Source organism: Lipotes vexillifer, unplaced genomic scaffold, assembly GCF_000442215.2.
Source record: "Lipotes vexillifer unplaced genomic scaffold, Lipotes_vexillifer_v1.1 scaffold474, whole genome shotgun sequence".
Taxonomy (NCBI): Eukaryota; Metazoa; Chordata; class Mammalia; order Artiodactyla; family Lipotidae; genus Lipotes; species Lipotes vexillifer.
In genome coordinates, this window is record NW_006772385.1 from 2,740,779 (window position 1) to 2,765,051 (window position 24,273).

Below are 24,273 nucleotides of genomic sequence, written 5' to 3' on the forward strand. Positions count from 1 at the left end.
TCCCTACAGAAATAGATGAAGTAGGGCTGCCTTTATAAAATATATTAACATTGTGATGTACATAGCAAATAACAAGCTGTGTAGGATAATGTATTATATTTAAGAATATCTATAGAAACTATAACTGTTAATTGTATATTAGTTAGATGAAGCCAAAGTTTTAAAAAATACTCTATCCAAATATTACAAAAACCGTGACTCTTGGATGCTTAATTCAGAGATCTTAGTCTAAGTCATCTGCAGGAGAATCTCTTGGTTTATTTACTTGTTGTTCTCGCAGTTCTGTCTGTAAAGTAGTATGTTACAAATTGTTTAATCCTTGTAGCCCCCCATGTTGAATTGCCCAGCAGGAGTCTTTTTCTTGCTGTAGGCTGAGTGGCAGCATTTTCACAAGGAGATCTGAGCATATTACCATGGTTGTGTAGACTCCGTGCAGCAGTAGACTGCGCGGAGAGGAGAGAAGAGCGTGGCTTTCAGCTTAACGGCAAAAGTGATGTAACTTTTTCCAGATTGTATTCAGAACATGCTGTAAATATTGCAATTTTAATCTGTTAAATAGACCACCGACATCGATGACGGGAGCCATGGGCTCTGAACTGGGAAGAATAACCTTTGTGTTTGAGACTCTCTGTTCAGCCGACTGTATTCTGTACTTCATGGTGGTAAGTGGCAGAGGGGCTCTCAGAGGCGGATTTCTACGCTTAGCGTTCTCTTTCAAGTGTGACCCTATTTATACAAATTGCGATAAGAATCCCATTTTTCTTCCCATTTTTAGGGTCTTCCAAAAACATTAAAAAGACATCTAAGGGGGCTTCCCTGGTGGCTCAGTGGTTAAGAGTCCGCCTGCCAATGCAGGGGATATGGGTTCGTGCCCCGGTCCGGGAGGATCCCACATGCCGCGGAGCGGCTGGGCCCGTGAGCCATGGCCGCTGGGCCTGCGCGTCCGGAGCCTGTGCTCTGCAACGGGAGAGGCCACAGCAGTGAGAGGCCTGCGTACAGTAAAAGCAAAACACTCAACTACATAATCATTCTTTTTTTTTGGCTGCACTGCACGGCTTGTGGGATCTTAGTTCCCCGATCAGGGGCTGAACCTGGGACCTAGTGAAAGCACAGAGTCCTAACCACTTAATTCCCTACATAATCATTCTTAAAAAAAAAAAAAAAAAGACATCTAAGGAACTCATTAAACATTGTGTGGTGAAGTCCACAAAGGAAGTGTTCATTCCTTGTGGAGAGAACTGAGTGATGGGGCCTGGGTGACAGGCAGAAGCCAGGAAATGTTAATCCCATAGGAAAGTCCTTCAAAAAAATATGCCGCCAGCAGAGTGAAAATTCTCCCCTAGTAACCATTCAGCAACTCAAACCATCAGGAGGGAAAAGCATGTATTAATAAGTGAGGGCACAAAACAGTGGAGGTGGGGAGCTTTGGGAAAAATAACACCCTTCCTTGTTAAGTAAATAAATGTAGACAAAGGATTTTGCTATGTACATGTCATAATTTTGCCCATTTTTTCCTAGGTGTCCTATAAATCTCAACTAATAGCTTGAGAAAAAGTGGTAACACAAAATTTACTTAAGACCCCAGGGAGGTTTTAGAAGGTTGTTGGCTAAGACTTTAATGTTATAATTAAGTAGTGACTTCATAGACATGAGTTGTTTTTGCTTTTTTCCAGCAATCCTTTAGTAGCTAGTTAACAGTCCATTAACAGTTTCCTCCATGATATACAAGATATATGGAGATTTAAATATTTGTTCATGATTACTAATAGCTTAAATGAAGGCAGACTATTTCGTTCTTGAAAAAAAAGGACTTTGTGGTAGTCAAAGAAGATGAATAATCTTCAACACGTCTATCTATGACACCACAAATAACCGAGAAGTCTTCAGTTCTCTTAGCTGTCCCTCCTTTTTTCTTCAGTGTATTAGTTCCTCTTCATACTGAGTGCCATTACTGACAATTCAGACTCCCATTATCTCTCAGCAATAGTCTCTGTCTATTCCTCTCATCCCCATCCTCTCATAAAGGCTGTTGTCAGACTTATCTTTATAAACATAAAAACAATAGTAGAGGCAGCCACAACAAATCTACCCCCTCACACTTAGTGGATTTTTATTGCCTGTGGCAGCGGTTCTCAAAATGTGGCTCCTGGACCAGCATCATCTGGGAACTTGTTAGAAATGCACATTTCTGAGGCCCTTCCTAGTCTTTTTTTTTTTTTTTTTTTTTTGTGACCCAGGGACCTTCCCGGACCGGGGCACGAACCCGCGTCCCCTGCATCGGCAGGCGGACTCTCAACCACTGCGCCACCAGGGAAGCACCCGCTTCCTAGTCTTAATGAGACACTCTGGTGATAGGGCCCAGCATTCTGTATTTTAGCAAGCCTTGAGCTTGGTTCTGAAGTGCAGTAAAGTTTGAGAACCAATAGCCTATGAATACACTTAAAATCCCTTAGCATGGCATCTGTATGGCTTTTGTCCTCTTTGGTCAGCCTCTGATACCAAACTGCTGTTACTACTCACCCCTCTTTCGACACTCTGAATTTGTTAGCGGAACACGCTGTACTTTTTCACTTCTCAGGCCTTGGCACACTCTAAGCTAGAATGACTTTCTTCATTTTGCTGTTTTGTCTGGTGAACTCCCGTTCATACTTCAAGGGCAGCTCAAACCTCACCTTTTCTGGGAAGCTTTCTCTTATTCCTTTAAGTAAAGTTAACCACTCTCTCCAGTGTGCTCCTAAAACCCTTTGAGAAAACCCTACTTTAATTGTGTGAGTGTATTCATATATTTGTCTCTCTCTGTTGATCTAGCATTCCTGAGGGTAGGGATCGTAGATATTTATTTTGGTAAATCGGTCTTAAGAGGTTTTTGCTCATAGCTGGATCCGTTAGTTTTCTTTACTCTGTGATTTGATTTCTGCACAGCAATTTTTGAGATATCAGCACCTAAATAACACATCAAAATGCTTTCAAAATCATGTAGTGTTTTACAGAGGTAAGGTGGTATTATTTGCAGTAATGCAGTATGTCCTATTTATTATGGGAATAAACATCCAGAAAGTGTTCAGCAAAGTCTATATATTATGAGCTCCTTTTAGGAAGTGGCATGTGTGATTATTTGGTTGTTTGGTAATGTGGGGAATTCTGTGACGTATGACAGGCATACTCTGTTGTTCCTACTTGTGGTGTGAACTGAAGACGCATGTCTTTATAGCATATCTGATTACTTTATAACATGCTTGTCATCAGCGTTTATATCATAGAAAGAAAGAGACATGCCTTGAGCCATGCCACTGTATTATCAACATCTCGGATAACTAACAAAAACCTATCCAGATTCCTAAGTCATCTATTAGGGTTTCTGCAGGGAAGACTAATTAGAAAATTCAGAGTTAGTCTTGGTTTTTCATTTCAAATAAATTAGATGTGTATTACATTATTTGCTTTACTTACTGCATTTGCTTTCTGACCATGTTAATGACATAATGTTGGTAGAATGTCACACATTTATATAATATTCTAAATATTGAATTTAGCTAAGGAAATCAGAAATAAGATGTTACACAAATTAATCTTTTTGGAATTCAAGTATAAGCAGAAGAAGATTACATGAACATAAAATAACATTCTAGTTAATCTGCACTGGAAATTGCAAGTGTAATCCAGGGAGAATTTAGAATTCCTGTGTAAAAGCCGCCTATCAGAATCCCTCAAGGGAAAAGATAAAAGATGGAAAGAAAGCCTTGTCATTTTATGAGGATCCTAGAAGTTTACTGTCAGAAGTTGGAGGAATTATGTTTCCCTTTCTGCATATGTTCCTAAGCTGGAGTCATACACATACACACACACACCACCCCTCCCTCCAACAGAAAAATTCCTTAAACATAACTATGATTTGAGACCTCTTTCACGTTATATTGATGACATGGTTGATACATTATAATTACTCAGCTAGTAAGTGCTTGTGTAGACTTGAAGGGAAGTTTCTGAGGGTTTTAGGGTTACATGCTCTGCAGATAAATATTCATGAACGCTGTAGGGTTTACTGTAAATACAAACATATGATTGTAATGTATATACATGTATATTAACACTGAGTTGGTGGTTTTTTGTATGTATTTTTTTCTACTATATTTTAGGATATTAATAGAAAAAGTACCAACGTGGTCGAATCATGGGGTGGAACCAAAGAAAAACAAGCTTACACCCATGTCATCTTCAAGAATGCCACATTTACATTTACGTGGGCATTTCAGAGGACCAATCAGGGTCAAGATGTAAGTTCCAAGCACTTAAAAAAAAAAAAAAAGCCCCAAAGATGATTCTCCCTGTGGAGATTTGTACAAAGTGGTCCCTCAAATCTCCTGGAGGAAAAGGCTTAGCTTTTTCATGATGTAGAATCAATCAGTCATTTGGTTACGGAGTAGATTGGTATAAAAATGGTCTTTTTTTTGGGTTTGTGTTTTGACAGCAAGAATGTATGAAATGGAATAACAGTGTATCTTCGAATTGTTCTATACTTTGAACAAATATAGTTGGTAAAAGCTTAAAAGAAAGAAAATCTTATTTGATAGTTATTTAAAAACTTACTTTTGAAGCTTTCTGAGACTTTGGGAAGGTGGTGACTTTCTTCCCCTTCGTCTGAAAGATCTGACATTTGTCCAGGAGGCATTATCTGATGTTGGTTTAGTACTTCATACAGTAATGACTGTCTCCTTTTATAGCTTGGCGAGTGTGTATGTACACACTGTTGGGTTAACACACAGAACTATTCTATTTTACTTTCCGTGGTAGAATAGACCTTAATCCTCCCCTAAGTATTTTCCATTATATGCTTCAATTACATGTTATTGTGGATCTCCATTGCTGTGACATTCCCAGGGTAAGAACAAGGTAAATCACGGTTTAAGACACTGCCTTAACATTGTGGTGGCAAATGTAGAGCATTTTCTCCTTTCTCTTCAGGTTTTCACTGGGGAACCCATTCCCCAGGTTTCACTTGACTCCAGTTGCTCTTTTATGAGTGCTCAGATTCCCACCTTGTGGGGTGTGAACATGCTGTGCAAGGCTTCCTTGCCTCCCTTTAGTCTTTGCCCCAGACAGAAAGCATTAAGAAGCGGCACTCTACTGACGCAGTGGTGCTCACTGCTTGATGAAAACTAGACCTCAATTGACTCAGTGTCACAAGAAAGAAAATTATAGTAAGACCCAGGTTTTTACTCTCTGTTATGCATCCAGTAGAAATCAGAGTATGTTGGTTAAGGAAAGTGCTAGAGAGGGAGGAAAAAAGCCTAAAGAAGTGATGTGATTTGCACCACTATCACACAGTTAGTGTTTGGGTGAGGACTTTTTTAATCCCTGGTCCAAGTCTTTTCCACATTGCCACAGTGCAAACAACCTATTGTATCATGACGTTTAGGCTTATGTCTGAATAAACAGTGATGGGAGCTAAGGTTGCTCTTTTGTTAAATCATATTGGTTTTTCCAGGCATCAAGTCTATGCATATGCCTGAATTTGTACCCATTATGACATAATTTCATAATTTCATGGCCAAATTCCTAGAACTCCATTACTGTGGAAATGAGTTTCTAGTGTTAAGATTTAATATATTTTTAAAAAGTACCAAAAAGGAATACTATTAACCCACTGGCTGGGACACTTTGCTTAGTTATTTTGGTGATACGAACATAAAACAATCTGGTTGTACAACTAAGCGCCAAGGCAGAAGTCATTACTTTCTGCTCTCTTTTTAGAATAGACGGTTCATCAATGACATGGTGAAGATTTATTCTATCACTGCCGCTAATGCAGTTGATGGGGTGGCGTCCTCGTGCCGTGCCTGTGCCCTCGGTTCTGAACAGTTGGGCTCATCGTGTGTCCCCTGCCCCCCAGGCCACTACATTGAGAAAGAAACCAACCAGTGCAAGGAGTGTCCACCTGACACCTACCTGTCCATACATCAGGTCTATGGCAAGGAGGCTTGTATTCTATGTGGGCCTGGGAGTAGAAGCACTCAGGTAAGTGGGTCTGTATTTCACTTATCCCCAGGAAAGCATATTTTAATAGACAAACCCAAAGGTTCCTCTTAATGTTTCTCCAGGAACTATGAAGTTGCTATTTTTAGTTATGAATGGCTTTTTCATTCCCTTTCTTATTTTACCTCATCTTACATCTGTTGAGCACTTAATATGTGCCATGAAAGTGCTAATTACTGGGGGCATAAAATATTAAGCAGAGGATCCAAATAAGAATGCTTTCCACAAATATTAAAACTGATTTCTTGAGTATTCCATTAAGGCAGAGCAAGTAAGGTGCCTCACTATATGTAGGCTGTAGGCGTATATGGAGAACAGCAAGAATATCTCATAACATTTTAAGGGTAAAGATTGATGCTGTATTATGAGTGAAGGAAAAAATAGTTTAATGTCTGTTGAAACTGGCATAACAGGACATTTTGGCTATTTATTAAAACACCTTTCTATAAGAAACTAATCTTAGAATAACTTTACTCTGTTAAAAAATTCTAACACTTCTGAACTTTGCGTAGAGAAATCTAGAGTTTGGAAATTTTCTATATTCGTGTGGTAAAATATACCATAGCTAAGACAAAATTACTGAAATAGTTTTTAAACCTAGATCTTTCTGGAAACACATTTTTTTCCATAGCAGCTAATGCTTTCTTTCCTGCCGTATTGTTTTCGCTTTTTTGTTTTTTAACATTTCTTAATCTTTAATCAAAGGACCACTCAGTTTGCTACAGTGACTGCTTTTTCTACTATGAAAAAGAAAATCAGAGTTTGCACTATGACTTCAGCAACCTCAGCAGTGTGGGCTCCTTAATGAATGGTCCCAGCTTTACCTCCAAAGGAACAAAATACTTCCATTTCTTCAATATCAGTTTATGTGGGCATGAGGTGAGTTCTGGCTGGCAGGGTGAGACGGAGCTATGTTTCAGCTCTGACTGAGTTATTTTCTGTGTTGATGGACCAATAAAATCTCTATGGAAGCTAACAACCAAATGTCAGAAACTGAGCTGTGACAGCTTAAATCCTCTGTTGCTTCCTAGCACGTTGGCAGTTTTCTCCACCAGGGGCAACCTTGTCTGGTTCTCACTCCATCAAAGCACTTCTCCAGTCCGTTGAACCCCCAAAGCTTGGAGCTACGGAGCAAGGGCTTTGAGGATCTTTCATTTTTGTAAAAGTGGGTCAGGCTTGTCAATCCCACCTATTTTTTAGGCAGGAAGTTAAGGTTTGAGAAAGTTTGACTGTTGCTTATATGGTCAAGTTTGTGTTTTAAAAAGAAAGGACTTTCCAGAGGAAGTTTGTCCAAAAATAAAAAGAACGCAAGCAGGGCACAAGCGCCAGTTGATGAGGTAGCCTCTGCTGATAAATAATGGGATTTAATTTTCTTTGGGAAGAAGCAGAACGTGAATGGATACTGGTAATGGGAGAGTTACAGGACTGCGTGTCCAATATTTTTTGTGGGCATAGAAGGTCGGGGTTGAGGTGTGTGTGTGTGTATTCCCCGTTAGCAAAGGTGAAAATATACTAAGGCCTTTCCTCCGTGTCTCTTTCCGTTTTAACTCCTATGTCTCTAATGGTCTCCGTTATGAAATGCTGTGCCAAAGGTTGTGCAAGGGAAATAAAAAGACGTCCCGTTGCTACAGAAGTTCTCAAACGAAAAGGTCTATACATTTTACATGGTATGACATTTGTCCTGTCCTGATTTTACGTGGGGTGATCCAGCACACTCACCCGATTGATCAGTCACTCGGTTCACTCAATTAAAAAAAAAAAAAATTAAATGCCTGTTGGGTTAAATGCCGTGTAAAGCAGTGAATAAGATTAATTCCACTGTATATCACACTTCTCAGTCTCATTCCTGTGTTAGCACTGTCTTTGCTTTCCTCTTCTCTCTTCTGTTTTCCTTCTCCTGTTTTCCTCTTTATTCGCATTCCTTTCCTCTTCCTGTTGTTTTCCTCTTCTTTTCCTCAGTAGAGTCTCTCTGCTCTTTTTCCTGTTCTTCTCTTATGACGTCAAGAGTGTAATTTAAGCTTAGTAACAATATGTTGCACTTGTAATGTGGTGAGCAGGCTTGGTGGAGGGAGAACATTTTATAGGTTAGGACTGCTCGCTGCATTAAGGAAGAGAAATCTTTGTTCTTTTCTTCGTGCCCATCTGTGCACACTCTACATCTGAGACCAATAAAACAGTGTTTCTGTTTTTCGTTATATATTTCTTCATAGAAATTGTAGAGTAAGGTATAGTCCTTTGCAGTGGGACTGTAGTAAATTTAGACATACCTCATTAAAAAAAATAAGAGTCAAACCATTTTATAAGTTATATCTTCTCACGACCCTCCAAATGATTAAAAAAGTAAGCTCCTGGGCTTCCCTGGTGGCGCAGTGGTTGAGAATACGCCTGCCGATGCAGGGGACATGGGTTCACGCCCCGGTCCGGGAAGATTCCACATGCCGCGGAGCGGCTGGGCCCGTGAGCCATGGCCGCTGAGCCTGCGCGTCCGGAGCCTGTGCTCCGCAACGGGAGAGGCCACAGCAGTGAGAGGCCCGTGTACCGCAAAAAAAAAAAAAAAAAGTAAGCTCCTGTATACCCTTCAACATACTGTGTGCTTGAGCGGATCCACATCATTGAGTCTAAGAGTAGGTGAATAAAGACACTTGTAGTGACCAACTGTTAAGGTGTTGTCCTAGGCTTTTACGTTTTCTTTTTCAGCCTTGACATTACTTTTCTGCCACACACAGGCCTATACAGGAGAAGGAAGAGCAAGTCCTTTTTCTTGGCATTAAAACCTTCACCAGCAATTTTCTGGTTCCTTTATGTGCATTGTTGTCCTAAGAATTGAAGATTTCACAGATGACTTATATTTCCTTAAGTCAGATGGCTTTCATCCGGCACAAATGATGCTTGTAGTTGGGGCAGCAGTGCAGCCTTGAATTACTGTATTCATTATAACTTCAGTGACTCTCAAGCCTGGTTGAACACTGGAATTGTCTCAAGAGCTTTTAAAAAGTACTGGTGCCTGGGCCCACACCCGATCAGTTAAACCAGAATTGTGGTGAGGAGAGAGCCAGTGCTCTGCTACAATCACTAGCTAGCTGAGATCCAGTTTAGAGACTGACCTTCAGTGAAACCTCTTTATGACTTTATTTTCCTAGGGGAAGAAGTTGGCTCTCTGCACCAACAATATAACAGACTTCACAGTAAAGGAAATGGTGGCAGGGTCAGATGATTACACGAATTTGGTAGGAGCATTTGTATGTCAGTCAACTATTATTCCTTCTGAAAGTAAGGGCTTCCGAGCAGCCTTATCATCACAATCCATCATTCTGGCAGATGTATTTTTAGGTAAGTTTAATTTGGTTCATATATGCATGCATGCATTTGTTCTAAAATTATGGTACTGATAACTTGTCATTGCACTGGTGCTTACCATCGATGATTAAAACCTACAGGTAATTCTAAACCATCACTTTATAACATGGTTAAAAAGCCCCTGCAAGTGAGATCTTTTGATCGTTCTCAGGGAATACAAGAAGCTTCTGAATTTATGTATTAACTTGTGTGCTATGTTGTTTTCTGAGAGTCTGTGCCTTTCATCAGATTCTCTAAGCAAAATAATAATAAACTCCCAAAACTGTGGACAAAAGAATAGTAAACAAACACAGTATAAACCTGAATCATAATATCTGCCACCAGTTTTCATCATCTCTTCTCATACCAGAAGTAATCTGGTGACAAACAGCAAGAGTGAATGTGCTGAGTTTTATTCCCCATCTGTCCCTCCTGTCTTTCCGGTCTAGAAAGTTTAGGGAAGCTTTAAGAATAACTCAGGTCCCTGATTAGTAATTCCTAAGGATCAAGTTCATTAAAATATCTGGGGTAGGGATTAGGGATCTAACAAGGCGTATGATAATCTAACAATGTAACAAGCTTCTTAGATGATTCTAAACTGCAGCCAGATTTGAGAACCATCGTGAGAGACTCCAGGGCAATTTAGCTATAATTTTCAGCACCAAGGACAGGTACTGAGTTTGTGCTCAGCATCAGAACCCTGTCAGAACAAAGGTTGCTGTAATTGCTTGCATTTTGACTCTGCTATCATTTTGCCTGGGGTGGATGGGTGGGGAATGCCTTACTCCTAGATTAAACAAATTTTGGAGTTTTTTCCTGAAAATTATTAGGGCACAAAATATTTTGTTGTGTCACTTGTGTCTATAATGAATGTGAATGAATGAAAAGCTGCATTAGCAAAGTAGCCCAGCTCATTTGACACAACTCACAAGAGGCTGAGCATGATAATAGTAGATTGTTGAAATGTTAGAACTAGAAGGGACGGTGGAGATCATCTAAATTATTGCATGCATTTTACAAATTCAAGACATAAGAATCAGGGAAGTAAAGTGGCTTAAGCAAAATTGCAAAACTAGGGAGTAGAATCTTCTTTTTTCTATTCTGGAAACTTTGTAAAGTTTATTGTTCTTACCAAGAATGCATTAATTTAAGAGGATATTTCTGGTAAAATGACAGCATCAAAGTAAAGCTATTTTCTATTTAGATATACAGAGACTAAATAAGCCTAATTTTCCCATATTGCTTAATAGTTTCTTTTTTATTCTTGTCTAGGAGTGACTGTTGAAACCACATTGCAAAATATTAATATAAAAGAAGATATGTTCCCAGTTTCACCAAGCCAAATACCAGATGTGCATTTCTTTTATAAGTGAGTGAACATGCTGCTTCTCTTGACTGTTTTCTTAATCATAAGGACATCACTTCAGGGTGCCTAGCATGGTAGCTTATACCTAGTAGATAGTCAGTAATTGGTTCGTAAGTGAAAGACTTAGTAAAAAATAGGAAACGGGGAATATGTAGAAAGCATTATGTCATTTTTCTCATATATATCATCTTCTAAATTAGGCAATAAAGAGAATCTACTTCATTGTCTAGGCAGTAATTGTAATTCACACATCAGAACATCAGCCTGAGTCGCTATGACCTCTAATCTCTTAAAAAATTCTTTTGCTTCTAATTTTGATTATAATTACAATAGCTTTAAATCCTCTGATGATAGCGTATGACTTTACCTGGGGAGCAGTCAGCTTTTCATAGGCAGGGAAAGTAAATGAACTCAATATGTATTAAAATTCTAAATTAGCGGACTTTGATACATCTTTTCATGTATTCATAGAGCATAGGAGCAATTACACACAGGATATTTTTGTCTTTGAAATGTGTGTCATATATGTTTTGTGAAATAGCATTTCTCTTCCAATAGGTCTTCTACAACTACAACCTCTTGTGTTAAAGGCCGATCAACTGCTGTGAAAATGAGGTGTAATCCCGCTAAACCGGGAGCTGGAACCATTTCAGTACCCAGGTAGTCTTATTTCTATATGATTCTTCCATATTTGTATTTCTTAGGAAGAAAAACTCTCCAGGATCTTACTATTTTAAAACACGTTCTCTATGGATATAAAGCAGAAAGGGAACAAAGAATCTGTAGATTTTTGTTGTGCAGACATGCTGGGTGCCTGTAAAGAGAGGTATAGGCCCTTGCCAATCTCAGCACTTCCCGGTCTCCTCAATGACATATTCTCGTCTGGTTTGCCTGAGTGTCTTAATTGTCTTGAAAATTATTTAAGTAATATATAAATATATTGTTTGTATCCTTGGATTGAGTCTTAACTATCTAGCCTCTACTTTCTTGAGAGCTGGATTAGGAACTTCCCTGGATTACAGTTCTTCACCAGCAAGGGACCGTCTGGGTGATCTAGAATCTAGATTTTAGATTAAGCAGGCTAGCCTGTGCGCCATAGTTTCTTTCTCTATAAGGGGATGAGGGTCAGGTTAGATGCATTTCCAACTCTTCAATTTTCTGATCACTGGTGGCGAAATCACCAAGGTAGAGTCTGACCTATACAATACATAACACAGTTCATTTAACTGATTGGCATCGAGGCAACAGCTGTCCACAGTCTAGATCTGATTAATACAGCCACTTTGGGTGGGAACAGTAGGAGAAAAGAAGCAGTTTCATGGACTCAAAACTGTAAACTTAAAGACTGTTTTCATGGCCTGAGTGAAGCTTAAATGTCTCCTGATTTTTATTTTTTATAGTTATTCATTGTTTAGTATGTAGATTATTTCTAATCTTTTTAGGGTTAAGGTACCTTTGGATTATAATTTGATTTGCACGTTTTTCTCCATCAAGCTAGCAAAAATTTATCTTTAAAAAAATGATTGACTTAATTTTGTTTTTGATAGTTTCACCGTAACCTTTTGTGAGATTTTAAGCTATCCTTCATATGTTACATCAGGATTGGAAATCAGTGGTCTAAGCGTTGCTCCAGTTACTTGGGCATCTTAAAAATAATTACAGTGATAACATTGTATTTTGGGCTCATTTCTGTGCATAAAGGCATACTAACATTCACCTCTTACCAACGCTGTTAGTCTGGTTCTCGCAGATGTATGTATTAATTTTTCTCCTCACCTTTTCAAGGTGACAGGAGAACGTGATGGGCGCAATACATAATAAAAGGTAATGGACATCAGTGAAAGAAACAGAGGGAGCCTGGTGCTCAAGGGCATCGTGTGGTGGAGGATCCCTGTGCCAGTGTTCACGCTGGAGTTGAGGCAGCAAGCACACTTTCTTTATGAGGACATGTATCCAGAGATTCTTTCACTATCCTCTGATATCCCACCATATAACTTCGAGTTCAGAGGTTTGTTTTATTTACTGTAGCACTTCTGAGGTCCTTTCTCGGACCTAGCAACTCACTTCTCTGGAGTCCACCTGGATGACTTCTGAAGCCTGCTCCAGGAGCCTCTATGACTTAAGGAGATAATGTTACTGAAGACTAACTCTGTCCTTTAGAAAATGTATCACTCTAACTCTCCCAAGGTGGATTCTGATGTTTTAACATAATAAGAAAGTAATAGTCTCATTATGTTAAATGATGGCATCTAGAAATTAATTTTTTTCCTTGTGAGGAGAGGAAAAGTTAAGTTCCTCCTTTGACCTCAGGCAGTTTTTCCTACTTGACTGTCTTTGCAAGGGTTTCCCAAGATCCTATGCAGCAGAATACCTTGGGGTGTCTATCTATTTTTTTTTAATTTTAAAATTTATTCTTATTTATTTATTTAAAGCAAGCAATCGTTTTAATACTTTAGCTCACATATTTTTTTATTCAAACAGAAAGTCACAAAAGTTATAATCATCCTCATCAGTTCGCTCAGTCCCGTGTAATTAATTTCTTTTTCATCTTGATCCTTTGTTAGCACGTTTATGAATTCATCAGTTTTCCATTGGAGTTCTGAAAACGCTTATTCATTCAGTTCAGCAGTGTAGTCAGTTACCAGAAACCTGTACTTGTCAGAGTCTTTTCCGTGAATTCCTTGAAGATGAAACCCTTTTATGGGAACACTTTTGCAAAAGCATCAGAGTGGGGTGTCTATTTTAAAACTGATTTCTAGGCCTTCCCTGAAACCTAAAGAATTTCCGAGTGTTTGGAACAGGAAATATTTATAAAAACACAAGACAATTCTGATCCATATTCAAATTTGAGAACCATTGGTCTTAACCCCCATTTTGGAGATTTGACGTTTTTGTTTTCTGACATAGATTCTCACATGTTGTTTTGCATTTTAGTTTTCTGAAAAGCTAAATTAAAAGGTCGTGGTCTACAGGGTGGATGCCTTCACCCATATTTTGATGAAGCTCTGTTTATAATTATGACGCACACTGAAGTCTGAGGACCATGGCTCTAGGGAATGCTTTCAACCCCACAGCCTAAATGTGCTGGCCTTTCGTTCTTTCTTTTCTTTTTTTTTCAAACATCTTTATTGGAGTATAATTGCTTTACAATGGTGTGTTAGTTTCTGCTTTATAACAGAGTGAATCAGTTATACATATACATATATTCCCCATATCTCTTCCCTCTTGTGTCTCCCTCCCTCCCACCCTCCCTATCCCACCCCTCTAGGTGGTCACAAAGCACCGAGCTGATCTCCCTGTGCTATGCGGCTGCTTCCCACTAGCTAGCTATTTTACGTTTGGTAGTGTATATATGTCCATGCCACTCTCACTTTTTTCATTCTTTCTTGAATTGATTTCTGTCGGGGCACAAGGGGGAGCTCTGGGACCAGGATCAGAACATGAGAAACAGCAGCTTGTCCGGAAATAATTAGAATTTTTTTTTTTTTTTCTTTAAGCTGTAGGGCTGAATAAAGATTTCCTACTAACAGAAATGTTAACAGAGCCAAATTTACTTAGGTTACTTTTGAAGAGGACTTACTTTGCATTTTTCTTATTTGAGCTTTAAGTTCTCCAGGAGAGAAAGAAAGGTGCTAAGCAGGCAGTTGCCTTGCAGAAGTCTCATATGCTGACCAGGAAGTCACTATAGGGAGTCCTTGGCAGTTGGGAAGGGAGGCCATCCCCTGGAATTCTCTCTTGGCCAAGAATCTTGGCAAACCAGGCAAAGGCGACTTTGGCAGTAGTAGTGTTGGCCGGGGCTCTGTGTCTTGGTGACCAGGGAGAATATCGATGAGAATGTCTTTACAGAAAGTGAAAGGGGCAGGAGGAAAGGGGAACTGTGTTCTCCGTGCATCTCACATGCAGTGCAGAAGGAGCGGCAAATATTCTGGGCCGCCTACTAAACAGCAGTTGGAAACAACAGCCTGTCTGTTTGGTCTGGCAAATGCAGTTGGTTTCTAATTCCACAAAGTTATCTGGAGGGTGTGAGACGTTTTCTATTAAACTTAACAGCATGATGTCTGTGGCAGATGAAATCAGAGTCGGAGTGGACTTTTGAGATTATCTACTGCAGTTTGTACTTTGGCCAAAGAATAAATTGCGAACACAATCGACCACTAATATCCGTAAATAGATGCCTCTCCAGCTTCTGCCTAAAAGGCTTTCCATACCCCTAATCATGATCCTGCATGGTTAGAGGAATCCAGGATTCTCCTTTCATTAGGAAAAATTTAGACCTAAGCACTGTCCGAAGTGCTCTTTCAAAAACATGAGAAATTGCTGTTAGTTTTAACAGCAAAGTTTTATAAAGGTTTGAAAAAGTTTTTAAAAAGCCTTATTCGAAAACAGGTAGAGGGAACCATGTTTACTCTGGTAATGGAGATGTCATAGCCCATTAGAGATCCTTCAGTCAAACCCATTTACTTGATACAGTAGGAAACACCGAGGACCCATAGCTATAGAGTGGCGCAGTCAAGATGGAATGATTTCTTGACTGTGTCTGTTGTTCTTTTCATGCCATCGTGCTTTCATCTTGTCATTTCCCCCTATTCCTTATAGGCAGAGATTTGCAAAGAAGCACATTAAACAGAGGCAAGTAGCACATTTATCTGGGGGACAGCTCAACTGATCTGCCAATGATTGGTACCTTCTTTTTAATGACTCATCTTTCCTCAAACAGGGTCATCTTTATTAATGTTCTGAGTTAGAAAAATCTTCCTCCTCTCTTTCTTACAACTTAGGACCATATTTAATTGCTTGGGTAGTTTATAAATAAATCCAAAATCGTTTTGTGAAAACCTCCTTCAAAATCCAAATTCATTTTCATTATACATGTAGCTTCTGAGGAGATTGTCTCTCACAAAAGGGGTGCTTCACACTTCTGTCCTGATAGTGTTCAGAGGTCGAGCACACCAGGGGTTTCTTCACAGGCTCTGATTTAGAGTCTCTCTATCAAAGTCGCTGGATCTATTGGATGCTAGTGTTTTTGTTGGTATTTGGGGAAGGACTGTTAAAGCCAAAACAGTTGTCTATTCATTTTAAGTTATTAAAAGCCAGAGGATAGGGCTTCCCTGGTGGCGCAGTGGTTGAGAGTCCGCATGCCGATGCAGGGAACACGGGTTCGTGCCCCGGTCCGGGAAGATCCCACATGCCGCGGAGCGGCTGGGCCCGTGAGCCATGGCCGCTGAGCCTGCGCGTCCGGAGCCTGTGCTCCGCAACGGGAGAGGCCACAACGGTGAGAGGCCCGCGTACCGCACAAAAAACAAAACAAAACAAAACAAAACAAAACAAAACATCTACATATGGGGCAGTTCTCGCCGAAAACAAACTGGAGAGTGGCAGGAGGGGTCATCTATGACCAGAACTGTAAAGAAAGATCCACATCGAGTCGAGTAGGAAGGGAAGAGAAGCGATCAGGTCGGGACCTGTGCCCCTAGGAGAGGGGACACAGAAGAGGAGGGAGACATCACAGGCTTGGAGATCCTCCCTGAGGAGTGAGCCGTTTGAGCCACATAGTGAACACCCCAGCCCTGGGGCCTGACACAGCCAAGGAAACCATCAGCAAAATGAAAAGGTAGCCTGCTAACTGGGAGAAAATATTTGCAAGTGATACACCTGATAAGGGGTTAATCCCCCAAATATATGAACAGCTCATATAACTCCATATAAAAAAAAAATTTTTTTAAGTTGACAGAAGACCTGTATAGACATTTTTTTCCAAAGAAGTCGTACAGATGGCCAACAGGCACAGGGAAAATGCCCAACATGGCTACCTATTTGAGAAATGCAAATCAAAACTACAATGAGATATCACCACACACCAGTCAGAGTGGCCATCATTAACACAGTCACGAACAAATGTTGGCAAGAATGGAGAAGAGGAAACCCTGGTATGCTGTTGGTGGGAATGTAAATGGATGCAGCCACTGTGGAGAACATTATGGAGGTTCTTCAAGAAACTAAGAATAGAATTACCATAGGATCCAGCAGTTCCACTCCTGGATATATATCCGAAGAAAATAAAAATACTAATTCAAAAAGATACCCTCACCCTAATGTTTTATGGCAGTATTCTTTACAGTAGCCAAGTCTGCTAACCAACCTAAATATCCATCAACAAATGAATGGATAAAGAATTTTCATTTTGAAAATATTTAAAAATGGACTGTGATGGTTGCACATATTGTGAATATATTAAAATCCATTGAATTGTACACTTTTATATCGTGAATTGTATGCTATTTGAACTATATCTCAATAAAACTGTTTTAAAAAATTTAAAAAAAATAAGGGACTAGGTAGTGTCAGTAAATATAATTTGTCCATGTCTTCATCAGATGCTGGCTTTTGCGAGTTAACCAAGGGTAGAACCTTTAGAAAGGGAGATTTTTGCAGGAGACTGGTAAAATTTTATAGATCTAAGACTTCTAGGTCAAAATATCTTGTGTTCAAACTCTGTCATAAGTGATTGATGCTCTTCAGCCTTAGGGCAAACAAAATTAGAGCAAGATGCAATGGTGTTTTATGGACCCTACACAAGAAGGGTTTCTGCCAATGACAAGGCATCCTTGGCAGAGAAAGGCTGAGCTTCCTGAGATTCCAAAGCCAAAAGGCGTCACCAGGAGGTCAGAGAGCATTGCCTGTGCCAGAGGATGCCAGACGGTACAAACTTTGTCTCGTTTCTTTGAACGTGTACTCATTGGTTTCTGTGGTGATCACGTAGAGCAAAAGTTATGTAGAAGCACAATTAGCGACACCTGTAAAAAGCTGGTTAGGAGGAAACGATGGTGGTGACACAGGTCAGCAAGGGGAAAGGTATTTCACATATCTGGCAATAAAAGATTTATCTATCTTACTACTTTTTTTCTTTTATCTTTTTTTCTATTTTCGTTTATATACGTAAGCACTATTGAAATGATTACTGCGTCATACATTCTTGTTATTTCCCAGGGAAGGCCTGATTCGAACTGTGACTATTAGGTTTATAACAAAGAATCAAATTTGGATATTCCACATTTTAAATGATTGATTGAGTTAAAAGAATTAAAGAATTGATTCTAAACTAAACTGCTTTTAACCTAAGAGTTTCTTTTAAAAAGTGAAGTCTGCCAAGGAAAGGCACTGAATCATTGTAGTATTTTGACATCTAATGGCAGTTTTATAAATTATATCAACATCTTGATTTTTGTTTGTTTGTTTCTTTGGCTCTACCAGTTCTTTAAAGTGGTGTGCATTGTTAATGGTCTTTTATGTTTTGCAGTGCTTTAAACTTTACCAAATTGTTCTCTCATTTTATCCTTTATAACCACCCTATGAATGCAGTATAGCAGACATTCTGCTTTTGACAAATTATAAAAGCGATATGGCGGGGAGGGAGGTTGAATCACTTACAGAAAAACACAGAATCATTGGAAAGTCCAGTTAGAATCGTAACCCAAGTCTTCTCTGTAGAGCTTTTTGCCAGTTTGATTAATTTTCTCCTTTTTTTCATTTGTTGAGTTCTTTTTTCTCAACCTTTAGCATACTTACTCTTTCACCTTCCCGATATAAACAGTTTTTTCTCCTTTTAAAGTTTTTCTGTGTTGGAAAAATAAAATAGAAAATAATTCAGGGAGGAAAGACTTGAGCGGGAAAGCCTATTGGTAATTTTTGCTAAATGATCAGAAAAGTGTAATTATTTTGAAAGTTGCAAAGCATTGTTATGCAAATAATGCATTCTTGAAGAATTTTTCTCATTGATTACACAAGCTTTTTCAAAAGAGCAATTTTGAGTTGCTTTTACTGATCTGGAAGGTAGAGGGTAGGAATACTTTTTTAAGTGGCATGGTTTTCATCTATTGTACTTTCCTTTAAAAAAAAATCTCTCTTTGCTTCTTAGTCTGAATATATTTATTACTCTCCTTTTACAAACAGAGAAATTAAGGCAGATAAGAGAGTCAAGTCATTTTTCCGAAGAGTCGCTCTTCACCATTGTTCTTAGTTTTGACAATCTGGGTCTCTGTTTCTGAAGTATGTCATACAGAACATTGCTTTTGTTTACCTCCCACCCATGTCCACTTAGTCTGCAGTACACGGACACTTCAGAAAGATAGACATGTAAAAATGCAAAAATTTTCAGGCATGTAAATTTGTTTCAATGTTCATATTAGGGTACCTTAGAGTATATTTAGTTAACTGACAGTATGAAATTTTACCTTTCTGGTAGACTGAAAATTAAAGGTTTGGGTACTGTATCATCAGAAAGGGATTTGAAATTAAAACTTAAAAAGGGATGTTTTTTGGATTCTCTCTATTATTGTGTGTCTATCATTTTGCTATTAGTTGTTTCAGGACACCTCTACTCCGCACCAGCTGAGGTCTGAAGGAGGTTTTCAGGGCAATGCCCTGTATTTACACAGCTTGACTTAGGGGAAGTGCAGTAGGCAAACTAAGGGAACAGTATTCCCCTGGTTTTAATGGATTCATGAACAAAATAGTCATTCCCATTAGAATCTTTCCAAATAGTCTCGTGCTTCAATCAGTAAGGATTCACCAAGAAACTTTCCGGCAGCTTTTTTTTTTTTTTTTTGGGGCATTATCTGTAACTGTTTTTTTAAATTAACCCCCCCCGCTTTATAGAGATATAATTTACAGACACAGCTTGACTTAGGGGAAGTGCAGTAGGCAAACTAAGGGAACAGTATTCCCCTGGTTTTAATGGATTCATGAACAAAATAGTCATTCCCATTAGAATCTTTCCAAATAGTCTCGTGCTTCAATCAGTAAGGATTCACCAAGAAACTTTCCGGCAGCTTTTTTTTTTTTTTTTTGGGTCATTATCTGTAACTGTTTCTTTAAATTAACCCCCCCAGCTTTATAGAGATATAATTCACAGACCATTAAAATTCACTCATTTAAAGCGTACTGTTCAGTGGTTATTGTATATTCAGATATGTGCAAGCATGACCATAGCCAATTCTAGAAATTTTTCATCACTTCACAAAGAAATCCCATACCCTTTAGCTATTACCTCTCTAAATCTTAGCTCCTTTCCTGATCCTGAGCAACAACTAACCTACTTTCAAATGTTGAAATCTAGTTCCCTGTTATGGAATTTCATCTGAATAACATCATACAATATGTGGAATTTTTGGTTGGCTTCAGTCACTAAGCATAATTTTTTTGAAGTTCATCCAAGTTGGGGCATGTATCAGTACTGCATTCCTTTTCATGGCTGAGTAATATTTCATTGTATGGATATACCACATTTTATTCGTCCATTCATCTGCTGGTGGACATTTGGGTTGTTTCCACCTTTTGGATATTATGAATAATGCTGTTATGAACATTCATATACAAGTTTTTTTGTATGGACATAGTATTTTCATTTCTCTTGGATGTTTACCTAGGAGTGGAATTGCTGGATCGTATGGTAATTGTGTTTAATTGTGTGTGGAACTGCCAGATTCCTCCAATGCTGCACCGTTTTATATTCCCATCAGCAGTGTGTGAAGGTTCCAATTTCCCCACATCCTCACAACTCTTGTTAATATCTGTTGTTTTGATTCTAACCATCTTGGTAGGTGCAAAGTGGTATTTTGTTGTGGTTTTTGTCTCCTTTAGATTATTTTTCATGTGTTTCCTCAGCATCCACGCATTGCTTCCCAGTATGTATGCAGCATGCATTCAAATGTTGTTTGGACTCAATTGAAGGTGTTACAAAAGCTGTTGGTTTTGTTGTTTTTCATGTTTTATTTCAGCAAGTGTCCAGCAGGTACCTGTGATGGATGTACGTTCTATTTCCTGTGGGAGAGTGCTGAAGCTTGCCCTCTGTGCACAGAGCATGACTTCCATGAGATTGAGGGTGCCTGTAAGAGGGGATTTCAGGTAAGAGGCAAACCTATCTAAGCAGAACTGTGTCATTGAAAATCTAATTGTTTAGTCCAGCATTGCTTACACCATAGAAACTGAGATTCAGTAGCAAGCTTATAGTTAACTAAATGAGATATTAATATGTATCTAAAATCAAGTTTGATACCTAGACTCCCATATGTTGAGGTAGCTGAAGATGTGTACTGGAATTGGGGAAACTGAATTATGGCAAGGGAGCTGTAGACTATGGATATTTACACAGAGTATAAGGAAATGATATAATTAAACCCAAATATGGTTTATATAATGCAGTTATAGGTATAATTAAGATGAGGATGATATAACTGACTCTCCACAAGAAGCATACATAAAGAGTGAATCTCATGTGCGCCCCTCCCACATATATGTAAATCAAGATCCTACTCTATGTTTTCTCTGAAGTCCTTCATTTGCTTACTTGTTTTTTAAAGTAAAGTTGGGATTCTCTTCTCTGTACTTTTTGTTTCCATTATGCCTTTAATACACTTCCCTTGTCATTAAATTTTTTTAAAAAAACATGACTTTTAGTTATTGACAAATGTGCTATTATATATGCAATTTGGGATTTAATAATTCCCCTTTTGGACATTTAAGAAAAAATTGAAAACCATCTTTTTGTAAATAACTCTGTAATGAACATCTTTGTTAGACATTTGATTGTTTCCTTAGAGTTTATTACTGGAAAGGGATTAACTGGATTCAAGGAGATGGGACATTTTTAAGGTTCTTGAACTAAATTGCTTTGGTTGCATCAATTTGCTTTTCTACTAATAGCGTTTGAGAGTACCCACTTCCTTGCACCAGCTTTGACTAGTGCCATATAAAAACCCAAGCTTTACCTCTTTGAAGATGACTTACCACTTCTCTCCCTCCAAATTCCATTGAAATGACATTGAAGAAGCACAGATGAGAGGATAAATCAGTACCAGTGGTGGGGACCGTACTGGAGAATGGGCATCAGAGGATCAGAGATTCCAATGGGATTTCTGAGATCTAGAAGGTAGATGGGATAGGACTGACCTTCGGGTCAGCATGGAGTGATGCGAGGGTGCTCACTGGGTAAGGGGATTGAAGAGGGGAGCTGTTCTTTCCAGGAAAGTCTTAAGGAACCGGTAGTTGGCAGGTTGGAGGGTTGAAGAGGGAGAAAAAATCTGAATGTCCCCACCCAAAGCCATACATTCAGCGTATTTGGAAGCAGTAGTGTCCACCTTTAAGAATAAAAAAAAAAAAAATTGAGAACTATTCTCTACATTGGTATTTTTCATACTTGAATGACAGTGAACCTGTAGTAAGAAAGGCATTGTACATGAAGCCTAGTACACAGACACAAACTCAGACACATAGAGATATGCCTAAAAATAAAATTGTCTTATGGAACAATAATTTTCATATTTTATGATAAAGTATAGGCATAACAATATAAAATGTTTTTATTAATACCTTAATACAGAACAGAGAAGTCTCCAAATAGACAAACTAATCAGAAAATTAGGAAATGTTTAATTTAGTTAAGTGTGCTTACCTGTAGATAGCTCATTCTGGCTCAGAGCACACAGATACAACACTGCTCACACATCGAGGGCATGGTTTAGCCAGTTTCTTTTCAACAGTTTTAAGTGGGTCAAGGATAAAAATTCCAGCCTCACAAAAAAAATGGTTTCCTTTTAATCCTCCTAATAATACTGATACATTTTTTTTATGCTTTACAGTGGAAATTAACCTTTATCTTTTCTCTAAAATTATGCCAAACTATCTTATAATCCTGTTTTTTAAGAGTAAATAAAAAATAAAAGGTGCATTCCCTTCTTTGGCCACCAGGTTTAACTCAGGAGTTTTGAAAAGCTAAATGACCTTCTATCCAAACGTTCTTTAATACTTCTCTTCTGGAAGGTAGTGATTAGAAGTTTAAGACAGTGGGGTGGCAACAATTTCTCTAGTTTTATCTCATTCAAACTGTCTTCATTGAAAAACCTCAGTTCAACATCCTATAAGAATGTTAGGAACAGATAGTTGCGAGGTGATGCTTTTTAAATGTCTGTTTTTGCCTTAAGAATAATACCTTTTGAAACACTTTGTTGTGTTTTACATGTTGAGGTATGTAATTCCCCCGATACCCCACCCATAGTTCCAAATCTACTTTGAGAAATACCAAAATCAGTTAAATATGCCCTTCTGTTAATACTTAGATGTCAGTTTTGAAAATATTTGCCAAATGAGATCGAGCTTCAACTAGTACAATATGAAATGTCCTTCCTTAGGGTATATTCCATTGCAAGAACGAACAAATGGGTTTGATGCAGTAAGTGGGTATGTTCACCTCCAATCTCTGAATAATATATTTCGAAAAGTCTGCTCTTTGGTGAGCTTTCAATACGAATGACAACATTGACTGCATTTTCCATTATGTCGGTGAACAAGGGTGGGTTTCTTTGGATGCCAAAGCCTCAAGATAGAAAAAAAAAATGATTGCAAAATATTGCAAAGAGTATCTTTTTATTGCTTTAATAATTCTGCATTTCCATCCTATTGCCTGCTTCATTGTTTACAGTTTTTCACTTTATATTGACTGAGAGTCTGCTTTTCCAATTCTGTAAAGACATATAATCCAGAAGCACGTGAAGTTAAATTTACACACTACAAGTTCTCCACATATAGCTGATATAAACTAAAAGAGCTACATGACTTGTGATAAAAGCTCTTATCAAAATGGATCTCAAAAATCTATACCAGGTTCTAAGTACGTACTAAGCATTACTTCTAAATGTTATACAGTAGTAGTGATTTGAAGAGATACTGTGTTATCACTGAGAGGTAAGTTTTAAAATTTATCAGCAAATTGATCTCACCCTGTTCACAAAATATCCCTACATGCTGGAAGAATAAATTTTTCAGCCGCAGTGTCAGCCATTTTCTTGTTTGCCAAAGACATGGCCTAATGAAAGGGATAAAGCTTCCTAATGAATAGAACGACTAAGAAATTCACAGAATCGCTAAGTTATAGAATGACTAAGAAATTCTGCCAACAGCTTGATTTATTTTTTCTTTAACAATTTGAGGAGCTTATGGAAAAGGTAACAATTCTGGGTTTCTAAGTATGTATCTTTTTAATTATGAAGTTTTAATGGTTTGTTTAGAAGACTGTCCTTGGGCATTACAGCTTGCCATTTGCATTGGGTGTGGCATATGTGATACAACCATATAAACTCTTTCACAGTCTATTTTTCTTGTTGGAATGCCCTTCAGATGAAGAGGCAGCAGTTCAACTTGCTCATGCCTCCTCATTCCTCATCTTTCTTATAAAAATCATGTGAGCCATTTTAAAAATCATTTATTCACACTAAGTTTCATGAAAATGTTACACTACAATTTTTTTCAATTACTAATGTCCTTTCTAAAAAGTTCTTATCCAAAACTTGGTTGAAATTTTTCCTCAGAGTAAATGGGAATCTCCTGCACATCGTTCACTTCAGGACCAACTGTAAAAGTGTGTGCATGTGTGTGACATTAAACATTATGGTGTTAGGCTTCTGTTAGGGTGTTGATAAATGACTGTCATTCACCAGAAAATGTAGGGAGGCACAATGAGCAAAAAATGTAATGCCTCGTGTCAT

General features: G+C 38.4%; 1 protein-coding gene across 3 annotated transcripts in view; it reads left to right on the plus strand.

Moving 5' to 3' along the window:
• ELAPOR2 (endosome-lysosome associated apoptosis and autophagy regulator family member 2) overlaps positions 1–24,273 on the plus strand; it is a 191,349-nt gene that overhangs the window by 151,101 nt on the left and 15,975 nt on the right. For 2 of the 3 annotated variants that reach the window (XM_007447475.1, XM_007447474.1), the window contains 8 exons: positions 560–662; positions 4,137–4,274; positions 5,752–6,015; positions 6,739–6,912; positions 9,174–9,363; positions 10,642–10,738; positions 11,294–11,395; positions 20,512–20,638. In XM_007447475.1, coding sequence (XP_007447537.1) covers positions 560–662; positions 4,137–4,274; positions 5,752–6,015; positions 6,739–6,912; positions 9,174–9,363; positions 10,642–10,738; positions 11,294–11,395; positions 20,512–20,638 — 1,195 coding nt within the window. The remainder of the gene's footprint in view (positions 1–559; positions 663–4,136; positions 4,275–5,751; positions 6,016–6,738; positions 6,913–9,173; positions 9,364–10,641; positions 10,739–11,293; positions 11,396–20,511; positions 20,639–24,273) is intronic. The other variant, XM_007447473.1, reaches the window with a different exon arrangement.